Source organism: Bombus bifarius, unplaced genomic scaffold (assembly GCF_011952205.1).
Source record: "Bombus bifarius isolate JDL3187 unplaced genomic scaffold, Bbif_JDL3187 scf7180000010271, whole genome shotgun sequence".
Classification (NCBI taxonomy): domain Eukaryota; kingdom Metazoa; phylum Arthropoda; class Insecta; order Hymenoptera; family Apidae; genus Bombus; species Bombus bifarius.
Genome location: NW_022885586.1, coordinates 2,258,825 through 2,273,502, shown reverse-complemented (window position 1 = coordinate 2,273,502; position 14,678 = coordinate 2,258,825). Strand labels below are relative to the sequence as shown.

At 44.2% G+C, this 14,678-nt stretch overlaps 1 protein-coding gene across 5 annotated transcripts in view; it reads left to right on the top strand.

Annotated features, from left to right (window-relative positions):
* Positions 1-481: 481 nt before the first annotated feature.
* The window catches only part of LOC117216625, a 70,169-nt gene continuing 55,972 nt past the window's right edge, over positions 482-14,678 (top strand). The window contains exons 1-4 of one of the 5 annotated variants that reach the window (XM_033463496.1): positions 482-877; positions 1,182-1,345; positions 10,124-10,311; positions 13,269-14,435. In XM_033463496.1, the coding sequence (XP_033319387.1) occupies positions 14,195-14,435 (241 nt within the window). In that variant the 5' untranslated portion in view covers positions 482-877; positions 1,182-1,345; positions 10,124-10,311; positions 13,269-14,194. Of the gene's footprint in view, positions 1,346-10,123; positions 10,312-13,268; positions 14,436-14,678 lie in introns of all 5 variants that reach the window. The other 4 variants (XM_033463495.1, XM_033463493.1, XM_033463497.1 and 1 more) reach the window with 4 other exon arrangements.

Genomic DNA, 14,678 nt, shown 5'->3' with positions numbered 1-14,678 from the left:
CGAAGTAGCCTCCAAACAACTTTGAACCATAGTTTGATACTATACTCCGTGGTGTCCTCGCAATTAACTTCAAATTGTTTCGATCTACAGACCACTTGCTAATGGGCGAATCGATCGATCAAGATTGCGCGGCAATGAGATAGCGAGAAGAAAAGATGTATCGTAAAGTCGACAAAGTTACAGAGAAGGATGCATCGGTTAAAGATAACAAAAAAATATTGTTCATAAAATTGTTCATAAAAATTAAAAAGACTTGGATTCGTATAGGAGATGTTTCGCGATCAAACGGCAGGAAGAAGACCGAGAGAGAAGACGCAGGAGGACAAAGGAGCGGGACAGAGGAAAAATGGAAGCGGGAGCATCGTCGTCGTCCTCGTCGTGGTAGTCCTGGAGAGAACTAAGTGGGGACGGACGAGGGGTAGTGTTCGTTCGGCCGGGCTGCTTCCGTGTATTCCGGGGGTGGTTTTGGTGCGCGCGCGCACCGGGGTTGCGCCGTGGTTTCATCTCAGTTTCGCAGCCTCCCTTCCGCGGTCCGCATCAACTCTGTCGTCGCTGGCACAGAGGTGTGTCGTTTTTATCCGCGTTTACCTCGTTGTATCTCGTCTTGGATACACTCGCCTCTTCGATATCCGTAGCCGAATACGTTGTAGGACGTTCCATCGAGAATTTAGAATCCCTGGCGAGTGGATCCAGTCGAATTGAAAAGGAGAACGGTGTCGAGAGTCGCGGTAGATAACGAGACGAGTGAAAATTTTCTTTGCGTTTGTAATATTCGCGTTTACCGCATCTGCGAAGTATGTTACCGTGCGATAGGTGATCCAGCGACGACTGGCAGAATAATGGTGCGCGATGCGGAGGTCCCGACGCGTGTAACTTGGTAAGCAAACGTAGCTTTTTGCGTCGCAGTGTGTCTATAGCTCGCACCATCTGTACGTTTTTCTTCTAACCTTTCACGCGAAACGGTGGCGTATCGACGTTTGATCTTAGATCGCGTATATCGCGTATGTCGCGCGTTTGCTCCAGCTCGAAGGACACGGTGAATCCGGCATTGATTTTTAAACGTCGGAACGCCCGTATATACCGTTAATTGTTGGCTAGTTGTACGAGATGGAGTAGTGAATTCCGCGAGAACCGTTTTGTCGATTGTACCCTCGAGAGAATAGCGCATTCCCCACTTCTAGCCACTGGTTAGGACGGCGGAGCATCCTTTGAACCCCTTGGACCGTCATTACGAGTAATGTACTTAATCGTCGGAAAATCGGTCGCCGTAGAAACTGGCGGTGCAGTTGCAGTTGAAAGCCGAAGTCGAGGCATATACGAAGCTGGTATTGTATTGGAAATAAAGGTGAGAGGACGTTACTGAAATATACTGCATATGCAAATTGTATCAAACTTAGACTGGAAATCATTTTACGAGTTTCAAACGAGTTTTATCACGGTCTGTGAACTACTTTGCTATTCAGTTGCTGCTTTTTCCGTTTCAGATAACTTTTCATACCCTTCGCCAAGCTGTCGTTGCGTTCATGCATAATCATTGATCGATGATTATTACTTATAACGTTAATTTCTTTATTCGTACTAAAATTTTCTGTTTTCTTTCAAGAGAGAGAGAGAGAGAGAGAGAGAGAGAGAGAGAGAAAGGCGAGCTTATCGAGCAGTAGTGTTGAAAGCGATGGGATAAAATGTATTTTGTCGCAATATCGGATATTTTGCAAACGTTCTGATCAACCAGTAGCATCCGTGATAGCGTTGATTTCTCATGTAAATCATATATAGCGTGTCTCAGATACGCTGGAAATACAGGGGAACGAACTGTGCTCCCCTTTTTCTACGCTTTACGGTCATTTATTAAACCAACGCCAATATCGATGCGTTTGATTTATGGCGAACCTTTTCCGGACCTTCGTATTTCTCCCGAACATTGTACTCCCATGCTGGTTCTTCGATATACGAGATCCGGTCTTCCGGATTTGGCACGTTCATGGATTTCATCCAGGAATGCCAGCTAAAAAGAAAAGAAAGAACTTAATCCGGACGAAATCTGAATAATCTCGCAGGAACAGAGCGATTAACGCGTATCGTTCGTGGAAAAAATGGTTCGGTTGTTTCTCTGTTCTTCTCGAATAATTCTCTACGTATTGTTGGTAGGGTGTTAAACAGATAAATTTTCGCAACAACGATATCTAGTATTATTTCCTTGCGCGGCAAAGAGATAATTACAAGCTTGTGTCGGCACTTTGAACACAGAAAAGTTAACGAGGTATCGTAGCCGTGATTAATTTCGCGTCGACGCTATTTTCCGTCGAATTTAACCGGACCAAAGCCAGTCACGCTCCACAATCGTTCGATTAAACGATGCACCGATGAATGCTTGATGTCGCGTCGAGTTCTCCGTCATTCGTTTCATAAATCGACTGTCTGCTTGATTTTCGAACGTCCGCGTCTCCCTCCGTACACCGATCTGCGATCTCTCGCAATTATCGAGTGATCGAACGAAGGATAATCGGATTCGCGTAGCCGACAGGAACCGTGCGTTCACGAATCGAATGCCGTTTGCAACGAAAGTGGGACACAAGCAGTCATACCGAAGGCACGTAACTCGATAAGCGAATAATTTCTCTGTGCAACAACGAATTTGAAACGGAGCAGACACGCTGAGTCAGCGGTGTAAACGTAGAGGCAAATGTTCGTGCTCTTTATTCCATCTTACTCCTTTGACGTATTACCGTCTCTTATGTTTAAGTCGATTTTCATTTTGAAGGAAAAACCTGTAACACAGACGAACAACTTACCGTGACATAAAATACAGAATTACAGAGTTCAGCTGCTCTGATCGCGTAACAAAGGTTACAGTTTGTTCCTACTTTTTTCATTAACCGTCTCCGACGTAATTTCCTTTGCGTCGCATCCGAACAACGTAGTCTCTTCTTTTATTATCCGAGAAATATAATTTTTTAACGAACGATAAGTCGCATTCCCGTTGATTGATCGATTTCTCCAACGATGCGATCGCTTTATTTATAACTTGAACTGGAGGAAAGTTACGAAGTAGTTACAGCAGTCCGTGCCAATATCCTCGGGACTCTTGGAAATGAAATTTTGTCCGGCACACAAATACACATTTGTCTTCGTCAAATGGGAAGTTTTGCCTGGCAGGGTGCTTAGGTCGGTGATATCGAATACAAACGACCGAGCTATACATTTTCGTAAGACCGATCAGTTATATCCACTAACGGATTGAGCCTCGATCGGGATTGCGATAAATTTTCGCATGTTAATAGCGCACGGCTGGCGCACGCGTGGCGATTACCTTTGAATATTTCAACCATTCATTTGCCAACCGAATGGCTGACCCGAATAGAGAGAGCAACTCGAGGTCGAGTCGTTTTCGGACCGATTTTCAAACGCGATCGACCGGCAAATAATTGCAGCGGGCTTTTAAACAAACGACATTTTTCCAATAGCAAGAACCGCCCACGGAGATAGATGTCAGAATTCATTTGTTGTTCTACTGCTCGCAACCGTTTCACGGTACTTTTGAAGCACAAATGGCGGCATAATAGAACAAAATGGAACAATAGTAACGCCAATAATAATAATGGCTTTACGCGCTGAGTGTCGCTCGCATTGTGGCCGTACAGTACGTGAAACTGTTCCTCAGGAATTCCGCAGGCTGTCTCCAGAGGATAATAACGAGCTCTATCCTGCTTCCCTCTCTTATTCTTCTTATCTTCTCTCCTGGCTTTCTCTGTCTCCTTCCGTTTTCCACGCTCTCTTGCGCTTTATGAATTCATTCGCTTCCTCCGACGTTTTTCATAAATTAGTCGAATCAATTATGATTTCTGTGCTCGTTCCAACGGCGCCGGATGCCCGTAGGAAATTAATTTGTTCGTTGTTAAAAAAGGTTGAAAAGTAGCCGAGATCGATTCTTTACAATGCACTGGTTGGGAACTACCGTTGCACGTTAAACGTTCAAAGTTCAATTTATTCGCGAGCAAAATCGCAGCGTAGTTGGAAACTACAACGCCGAGAAACGTTTAGCGATTAGCAACAACTACAAGATTCTATATACCTGCCACTAATTTCTGTTCAGCCGTGCAAGGCGTGGCACAAACAGAGGCTGGCCAAGGAATTATCGAACATTTGCTTGGAAGTAAGTTGGTGTCAGTGGCCGGACAAGGAAACAGGATCGAAAGGGTGGTTTTGGTGTGCGGCGAGCTGCATTCCAGCTCTTGAGAGGAGTACTCCTTGACCTGCACTTTCTCTCTATTATCATTCGCCACCCCAAAGTGTAGTGGAACGTTTACGTTTCTCAAATGGATGTATCTCCGCTCGTCTCCAACGAGGATCGTTTCGAAGACAGATTTCTCGACGTAGACGGAGAATCCAAAGAAGCGACGAGACTCGTGAGTGGTAGAAAAACGAGAGCTTTTGATGGTAGAGAAGCATCTGTCGGATCGTCACCCGGTGGTACAGTCAGCAGTTCGACTTAACTGGAGCAAGCGGCAGCGAAGCACCCCTTGACCCCTCCTAACCACTCTCTCGCTATACGATGATTTTCAAAGTGGTCGTCGCGTGTTCAACGTTCTCTCGTCCGTTTCTATCCTGTTCCCGGCCGAGCGACCGTTTCACGGCGTTCGTTGCGAGAACGAGCTCGACACGTGAAAACGACCATCATCCAAGAGACACTTTCGCTCTTCGTTTACATATTTGGTCGAGTAGAGGGTGTCGAAAAAATTTCAAAATGCCTCGATTGATATTTTTCACGACGACTGCGCGTGCTTCGCGACGTTGAGGAAAAAAGGAAGCAGAAGCGAGAAAAAAAGTTCAAAGTCTTGTTTTAATAGTCGTTGCATAAAAAGAACGCGATAAACTGCGGAAATTTACGGGTCAGGTTGATTTATTTTCAAGGTGTTTAATGGTGTCAGCGCACGGGAAAAATTTAGTCCGGGAGAAATCTCGGCAGACTCGTTCGCCGGTTACTGCGCGCCTGAGATGCTCCACGACGATGTACACCGGAAAGGAATTCTGTAATTAACCGGCTCGAGTAATTAATGAACAACTTTGCTGTCTGGGGAGGGGAACGTCTTAAACTCCTTCGGAGATTGACGGCTTCAGAGAAATATTACGGAATTAGAAATAAAGTAGAGTAATAGATCAACAGAGGACAGTTGCCTCGTTCTCTTCCCAGTATCGTTAATATTCCCGGTACTAATTTAATTAATACGTTTTATTTCCTCTCGAGATATTCTCTTGGTATTCGTATTTCGCGTGGCTGTCTTGCTTTTGATGCGTTTAATATCAATATTTGGTGCTCTATTTGGGTAAACGTCGACGATTTTCCCGTACTTCTGCAACAGTCAAACATCCAGACTCGAAATATGTATTATACGTTCCCTAGAATCGTGGCGTGCATTCCTAAAGTCATCGCCGAGATATTGCATTGCAGTGCACCGCATGCACTTTGCGGGCTGCCTGTACATCGACAGACTTGGTCGGTATGTCTGGCAAGCCGTACACGTGTTAACAGCTTGTGTCAAACGCTCTGTTTCACGACGCGGCGTTCGCTTTGAAGCTCGAGTTGTCGTTGTTCGTCGCGCGAACGTTTCTTGGATAGGGACACTGAGCTAATTATTTAGTTATTATGCTGGCACGTAAATTAATTCGATCGCTTTGATTCCACGTATAAAACCGTGCGCCTTTGCTTTCGCGAAACGTCTTAAGAGATCCTTAACTCCGCTGGAAGGAGCAAGACCGCGTTACTGGGTTTTTAAAGAAGTTACGATTCAATGGGAGGCCATCAACCAGCTGAATGGGCCTCTAACAGCTTCTAGAATTCTATTAGCGCCACCATCTCTAAGATAGCGGTGAAAACAGTCTCTCCAGAGACGTTTCTCCTTATCTCGATACTTGCTTTTCCTTGCACGTTGTAAATGTTTTTCCCTTTTTGTCTCTTCGTTCGTTGCATCGAAGACAGGCCAGCTATTCTTTAACCGTTGTAGGCGTTATGAAACTAGAGAAAGGCAGGCGTCGCCTTCGATTCCATGTCCGTACAACAATCGACGATGAGCGATATCGAACGCGACTATTGTAACAAGCGACTACTACCACGGTTACGCTTTTCAAAAGGTCTTCGTTGAAATTGAGTGAGCTAACGAACCTTGGCGAATTTCCCAACAGAAAGATTCCACCGGTGCACGAAGCACGTGCAACTCGTCATTTTCAGAATCGGAACCGGAAAGTCTATTCCCCTCCTCCAATCGAATCGTAAGTTACCACGGAAACGTTCGTCAAGCACAAAGTGCGCTGTCTTTCATTCTATTAGGCGACGAGGTCTTCTTAAAGGTGTACCATGCTTGGGAATGTTAGCAGGAATTTCTCTTCGAATTCCTAAGTGTTCCTCCTAGGCATTTCTATGAGATCGAAATGGCAATGCGAGGGTTATTTTAAACCACGAACCTTGAACTATTTTACGGCTTTCAATTAATTTACGAAGCGAAATTTCTAAGATTACAGCGTGCTTGTTACATGATCCGATGTATAACGTGAAATTCGTCGAAATTAATTTCTGCACGATAATTCATCATTTATATCTATCGTGAAAGAGAATTGTAAAATTCCATTCGTAATAATATAATATTCGTATAATATTCGTTGACTTGTAAAATCTCATTAATAATATTAGATTAAATTGTGTAGAATGTTCCTGATCAGATATTCGCTATCTTTGGCTCTGTTACAGGGAATTCAAGTAATTGGGCTTGATTTCCTCCTGACAACCATAATTCGATATACCACTTGATCTTATTAGATTTTCGTAATTAGTCTTCGTCTGCAACAAAATTTGTTTAGCGTGGATAGCCTGATTGCTTGAGATACGTTCGCGGATCAGCCGCGACTTCCAACATGCTTTCTTCCAGGGTTTTCGTTAATCAACTTATCGAAAGAGCTTAGCGATATCGACGTGCACCGTCATTCTGCATAATATAGGTTAATTAATTACATAATATAATAGGGGACTTGTGTAACAAAATTAAGAAACTAATAAAAAATGGAGTTGATCAATTTGCTTTTCGAGAATCTCAGTTTACTATTACACAACGTAAAAATAACGTGTACACGAAGAACTGGCATTCTCTAGTGTAGCCAAGCCTATTCTTGCTGGTCTTTCAAAGTCGAACGAGCGATCGAAGGATCTTATCGAGCAGAAAGTTAGGCCAGCGTGGATTCGCCAAAAGGGTCGACCTTGCATCCCTTCTACGCTCGATGTTCGTTAGACCATGTTTAATTGTACAACGACCAGACCGTGGAATGTCCGACGATACGCGATTTAATTAAATTACGCACCGATTCTGGGGATTCGACCCACCTACCCCTAGCTGGGTCTGGCGATCGTAAAGACAACTGGTAACGTGCATCTCCACCTCGGAATACGCTTTCCAAGAATTTACGGTTGACAAATTTTGAAAAACCACTCGAACGGAACTCCATTGTGATCTTATCGGTGTATTTCATGATCGATATTCTCTGGAATTGTTTCGACTTGCCACTGGCAACTTCCTAGTTGTTCTCGCATCTGCGCGTGTGCGTTTCACACGTTCAGCGCCTTGAAACATAGAATCGGCTAGGGAAATGGAGGCAGTACGTTCGCACAGGTTGTAGAAAAGCCTGGGAATCTCATTTTCTCGCGAAAAACGCTATTCGATACGTCTGCTCTCTGCCCCGTCTCTCTTCTGCTCTTTATCTTTTTTGTCCCTCTATCTTTTTATCCTACACGTATTCGTCTATAAAACGTTTATCGCCATTCCATGGGAAAACATTACGGCATTGTTGCGTCGCTTATACGGAATTCGATAGCGATCTAACTTGCTCGAGCGGAACGGGAATTTTCGAGGCTCGTTTACGTAGCCAGTTGGAACGTCGACTCGATCCAACACATCGGAAGTTCTATTACCAGTCAGGAGAACGATCTTCGGTTTTTTTCGGTTATCTCTGGAACGATTTTTGGTTTTCATGGTAGAGAGAAACTGAATCAAAAGTAACGGTTACTTTGGGGAAGGTTCTATTACCAGTAAGGAACACAAAGAACAATTTTCGATCGTTTCGTGGTTTTTTAAACGATATTTGGCTTTCACGGAAGAAAGAGATTGAATTGAGAATAAGGATAAGGATAAAGATATTTCGACGAAAGTTCTATTATAAGCGAGGGACAGAGAGTATAATTTTTTATGTTTTCATTTACCGTAGGCGATTTTTTACTTTTCATAAAAGAAAAGGACAAGGTCGAAAGTAATGCTTGTTTCAAATTCTATGGTACGCGAAACGAGGGACCGGTCAACCCTCGACGATCGTTCAACAAATTTCTCAGGCGTCCCTCCCTATGATAGTCCTGGTATCTCGAATATATAAATTTTCAGTTCGGTAAGCAGTTCGTTTGCCCTTTGACCAACCGCTTCCATGAATCACCATGTCGGCAGGATCCTGCGCCACGGGCGATGCAATGTTGCGAAACATTCTGCCGGAATATTACTCCGGAGAATTTTCCAGTGCCGTAAACGCGATTGTATCATTGATAACAGGCACGTCGGCGAACAGATATACGATCGACTTGGTTCACTGGAAATAAACGAAAACTTTGTGAGAAAGTTTCGCGAGTTTGACGTGTCCATGAAAACTGTGTGTTAAATATTAAGAAGTTGAAAATTTGTCCACCGGGAGCATCGGACTTTTATGAAACTACACTCTCGTCCAGAGATCTCAAGATACGTATGGAAATTTAAGTAAATTTGTATAGCTATATTTTAGAAAATTATCAGAACCTTCCAAAGTTACCGTATTATCTCATTCAAGTTGGAAAATTATTGGGTCGCGATATTATATTACCGTAACTCTTACAGATAGCCTATGTACAGCGACAAACATAATCGAACCAATTTTTGCTAGAAATTTTGTCACGAAGGGTTGTATATTGTATATATACATAGCATACAGATTATATGTATATTAAGTTCCTACACGTTGAGATTAAATTGAAATGCAGGATCAATTATTAGCAGACGGTGCCAAAGTTTCATTATTATTAGATAAAGGTGCACCACGGACATTCGCAAATTACGTGGCTGTAAATTGCCTTCATTTTCGGGTGCATTTTCAGGAGAGCGCGTCCTTATGCAGGCTTCAGAGTTTCCGCATCATTTACTTGGACAGAATAGGGGTTAGTTCAACCACAAGATAGAAGCTTGGGCTAGATGATGCGCCCTTTGTTCACCAGTGACTTTCTCGATCCGCTGGGATTCGGATTCCAGTTCGTCGTCGACTTTCTTTTCGGTTAATATCGGTCGAAGCGAATTATTCAGTCAGTAGAAACGATCGTTACATTGCCTTTTCAGATTTTCATGTTTCGAATAAAGTGCATTCGAAGTTTCATACTCCTCGAATCAAACGTGATGAATATGTTTCTTGGAAAAGAACCATATTACAGAGAGATACGTATTATAGGTAGAAAAAATGAATTCATTATTTTTCCAACAAAATGGCAAAAGTTTGTATTTTTCGTTTAACAGGCTATTTATTTTAGCGTATTGAATAGTGCAGTATATAGAATATTATCAAGTAGGTTACACAATTGATTAACTATGCTATAGCACAGAATCTGTATAGAATGCCAAATAGCCTAACGAAATTCATTATTCTGCTTTGCTTTTGATCGGTTGATCGGTTTCTATGAGCGCGAGCTTTTTACAAATGCATACGATTAAATAAGCATGCTTTGCCAGAAATTTATCGACTAGAGCCAGCTTTCATCTCGACCGTACAAGCGTGATTTTCATTGTACAAGGAGAGCGCATTGAGTCCGTTAAGTTAGTAATTAGGGCTATTAAACTGGCAAAGGTCGCGTAATTTAATTGATCATTCGTTATTTGGCGCGTAGCTTGTGTAGTAACACGATGGGCGATTGATCAAAAACTTGTCGGCTGATTAAACGTACCAACAATTTGATCGATCGCCAAGACGATAATTATAAAATCATCGAATTTTCTCTTTCCGAAAATTATCATTATCATATCATGCTATAACTCACAGATAAAATTCGCTTTACACCAAAGATTTTTTTCAATGATAGATTCACCGATCGGTGTCAGACAAGGAAATAGTTAATCGAGGCGAGTGCCGTTCTCCGTCCACTAACGAGCGTCGGCTGAAACTCGAGATGCAAAAGGAACTCCGGCAAAAGTTAATTATAAAGCGTGTTCCTGCCTCGGAGCAGTATCGAAGATCAAAGTCCAAAATGTTTCGCCATCTTCCTAGCGGGTAAGCTCGCGAAATTTATTCCACGCAATGGTCGATAGACTCGGAGTAAATTAACTAGCTGTGTAATGAACTAATAACGAGTCGACGACTTCTGGTGCCCTTAGAAATTCGTATTTACTTACCTAGACCTCTTAGGCCAAGCCGATCGGTATTTCAGCGCGGGCCGTTGAAACAGACAGTCACGAAAGTCGCTGCCATGGCGTCGATTAAACGAACCTAATGGAATTAATGCCGAGAAAGTTTCTTATTAACGCCGCAGATGCCGAAACTGCGTTTAGCTGGCGTAGCTGTTAGCAGCATGAGAGACCAAACGGGCGAGTTCGATTATGCAAATCGGCATCGCGATCTTGGGGAAGCCGCGTTACATAAGAATTACTAAACCGCCATAACAGCCAGATGTTCGTCGAACCGAGAGAACGAATCTCGAAGGCGGTTTGCCCGCCTGTTCGACCCTTGGTCCACTTACGAGCAACCACATCGCGAATCATCTTCTTCCCACACGGTAACCGAGTTAAGCTGATTTTCTCGGGAAGATGCACGACTCACCGAGTCTGACAGGCATTCCGGGAACACCGGCGGTGAATGTAAATTTTCATTAAAATCTCGGCTCACGGGCACCTACGTTTCTGCGGTTCCGCGATTTCACCGTTGATTGCGACAAGCTAGGCAACGTTCCCGTTGATTACGCGACTGCTGCTCGTCGGAAATTTTTGTTTCCTCTGCGCCGCGACAAAGAGAATATTTCGTTTTTCCTTCCATAAATTTGCACGTTGAATCCTCTTTACCCTCTAACGCTCCTCGATGAGCTAGTACGCTAGAGACTTTCCACGAACGTACTCTAGCTGAACGTAATTTGACTCGGTCATAGTTTGTACAAGGAGCTGTTACCTGGAAAATAATTTCCAGGCCGAAGACGTCACGTTCATCGGATATTCTTGGAAGTTTCCGCGCGTCTAGGTAAATGAGGGATGACGATAAAAGAGGTCGCGAAAATACACAGGGCGTCGCATAATCGCTGTTACTCCCCTGTTCTCGTTGAATCGGCGAACGTTCATACCCAGAAGTTTGATATATTAGCCGTGGTCGGTGTTTCGGCCATTCATCGGAAAGATGAGAAAGAAAGCCACGCGCGTATGACGGTAACTTTGCTGGAAAGTCGACGGAATCGCTTTTCAATTCGATTAATAATCTCGTCTGTGTTGCTTGTTACGTTACGTTGTTAAGCTTGAACTCGAGTTCGTTATACGATGTCAACCGAACTGGCGGGCGGTTGTATCCTGCGACGACGCCTCCGAGCTCGCAGGAGTGTCCTCGAGGCAACCGCACTGCAGTTGCAATTTCAATGCGCCGTGCCAATTAATGCGAAGTCGTGTTCGAACTACCGATGGCTCGTGTTAACGATGCTTCGCCACGGACATAGAGTGCCAATTATCGATATTAAATATCCAATGAAATTGTGCGTCGAGGGTTTTCCTTTCGTTCTCCAACTTCTATTAGTCGAAGAAAGTCCAATTTCTGCCAATTTTCCGTAGCAACTGCGCTTTTTTTTTCACGGTTCCGGAAACGGTCGGTGATTTTAGTGAAAATTTGGTGAAAATTGCGCGAAACGTTCACGAAATGAGAACGGTGGGAAAACGAAGGTTTGTTGAAAATTGGAAAACAGAGGGTCACCGAAGTTGGTTACGGTGACCGAAATTCAAGCTTGGCCGAGAACGCGCGTGCATACGTTCATTACGAACTTACGCTTATGAATAATTACTGCATGCCCGGAAAACTGTTAGCGGAACAATGCAGCGCTAACTATCGGCCAAGTTTAATTATCGGGTATGCTCGCGTTGCGAAAAGCTATTGTGATTATAGGACGATATATTTCAAAATCGTCTATCCCTAGCTGCTTTGAATTCGAAATTGATTTATTACTAATCAGCGTGGTCAGCGGAAAATCAGGCTCGTCCTGCGTGTGTTCCTCGCGCGATTCTTCCTCACACGATTCACCACGATTACTCTCGTTCAAAATATTTCGTAGATGCTTACGTAGAGAACTTATAAGATGAATTGAAAGCGGAAAAGAAGCCTAGGGGAAGCTGAGAGATATGGTCACGAGGACAAAGACAGATTTGAGAGGGTGAATGGAAGTGGGCCGAGATGAAGAGTGCCGGAAGCTTCGAAATTTATCGACGGGGTTCAGAAGCTGGCGTGGGAGTGGAATATGACAGTCGTGTGTTTCATATGTATTACAGAATTTCATTCATGGAATTTATTCGATACGAAGAGTACACGGGGAAAACATAAGTTATACATTTCGCTCTTAACAGGAAAGGAATTTTATAATTTGGAACACCGAATCGATCCCATTTAAACGAAATTCACGTTCCACTTGATCTTAGGATTAAACATTTTTTTTCAAACTTGCTCGATCTATTGTTTCCTTTTAAAAGTCTTGTAATTTTAAACCTAAGAGTTTATTTCCTGTTTCAACTATACACAGGCTTATCATACAGCGCCCATGCGATTTTCATAGTTATCGTTACATAATGCAACGACTGTTGCAAAGAAAAAAGCATGGTAATGGCGTTGGTAATGACGCAGAGCAGCTAGAAACGGTGTCTCGATGGTACTTTATGGACGATAAAAGGAGGATGGAGGCGACACAGAAACACTAGAGATGATGAACCGACGTGAAATGACCTTGAAAAAGATTTCTCTCGAGCATGGCGCATTTAACGACGGTAATGACCGAGCAAGTCGCCGCGACGGAGGCGCGTAAACCGTAAACCGTAAGTCGAGACGGTCTCGGGAATCGCGCGACGGATTGTACGGTTCCTTCGAAACGCGCCCTTTAACGCCCCTCCCCCTAACTGCTACGAGAGTAATCTTACAACGGTCGATGAATTCCCCCGCAGGAAATGAAATTACACGGGCAATCCACTACAAGGACTTCCTTTTTTCTGTTTCAGAAGCCGGTTCTCTCGGGAGGAAAGCAGCGCGAGAATGAGCGACACTCGGTTGGCTGCTAACAAATACCAACAAAATCGTCTTCTACACCGGTGAAATTGAACCGTGGAACGATCGTCTGCTGACTTCACGAAGAGAGAAACATAGAGGGAAACATAGACAAGGAGCAAATAAGTTTCTCATTCCCGTTGCCAGGATTTCTTCCTTTGGTCGGCTTTAATCCACTCGCGAAAGCCAGTCAGGGGTGAGAAATCACCGACAGGTCGGCTAAAAATTGCGAAGGTTTCCTTCGTTCTCGTACAATAACTATTTACGATCGTTGTCCTGATAGATCTGAACGAACAGGGACATTCCATACGTTATCGGTGTACCGTAGAAATTGGTAGATCGTATCGTAGAAGCTCGTTAATTCAAGTTGTTTGTACGTGTACCGAGGTGTGAACGATCGTTGGTTAATTGGTTGGTAGAACGTCGGTGAATCCAATTAGCTGGTAGTCTTGAAGGAGTTCAGGCTGAATGACACTGGTCGAGCTATAATTGTGTTCGGATCGCGTATTTCGGTTTCGCCTATCAACCGGTGGAAGAGATGCAAAGCACGGAAGTCCGGATTCGCGTGGCAAGAAACTCGATTTCAGGTCCGTCGACTCGGTCTGAGTTCGTTTGCATCCCTGAACTCGAAGAGGTTGTCGTGCGGCGAACCGATCTAATCAGCGTAGCTTAAATCTAAATTGAATAGTAATTGCAAATTGGACGCTGGATCGCGTCCATCGGACGACAGACCGTCTCGACCGATCGATCGAACCGATGACCTCGTGTTAGCGCCGTTCGGTAAGCCTTGGAATAATAACTGCGTTGCGGTTATACTCGACTCGTAAATTTTCGAGAGAAGCGATATGCGAGCATAGGGTTGGACATTCACGGTAGAACAATGACGAGTGAACTGAACGCGACGGAGGTTGAGACCTCGACGGGCACGATGAATCTCGTATCAACGATATCCTCGTCGCCACCTAGCGTGGTCGCAGCCGCGATTAGCGCTAGCACAGCAATTCCGACTAATCCGTCCACGACAGTAACGGGTGGAGCTGCGGTCACCAGTACCGCTAAACCCGACCATCACATCTACAACGCGACCGGCTACCTCATGGAACACGACGAGCTCGATCACAGTAAGTAATAAGAGCCTGTGAATACGGTTAATGCGCGTTATACCGGTCAAAGCCGAACCTAATGGGACTGCATTACGCCGCTCTCGGCCGGAAACGCCACTTACCAATCGCCTCGACTATTTCTCCTTGCGCCGTTAACCTTGTCCGCCTTTGCCTCTCTCTCTCTCTCTCTCTCTCTTACCCCTTTTCCTTGCTCGTCCTTTCCGCTTGGCGAACGATGGAATTCGCTTTGATGTCCCTTCC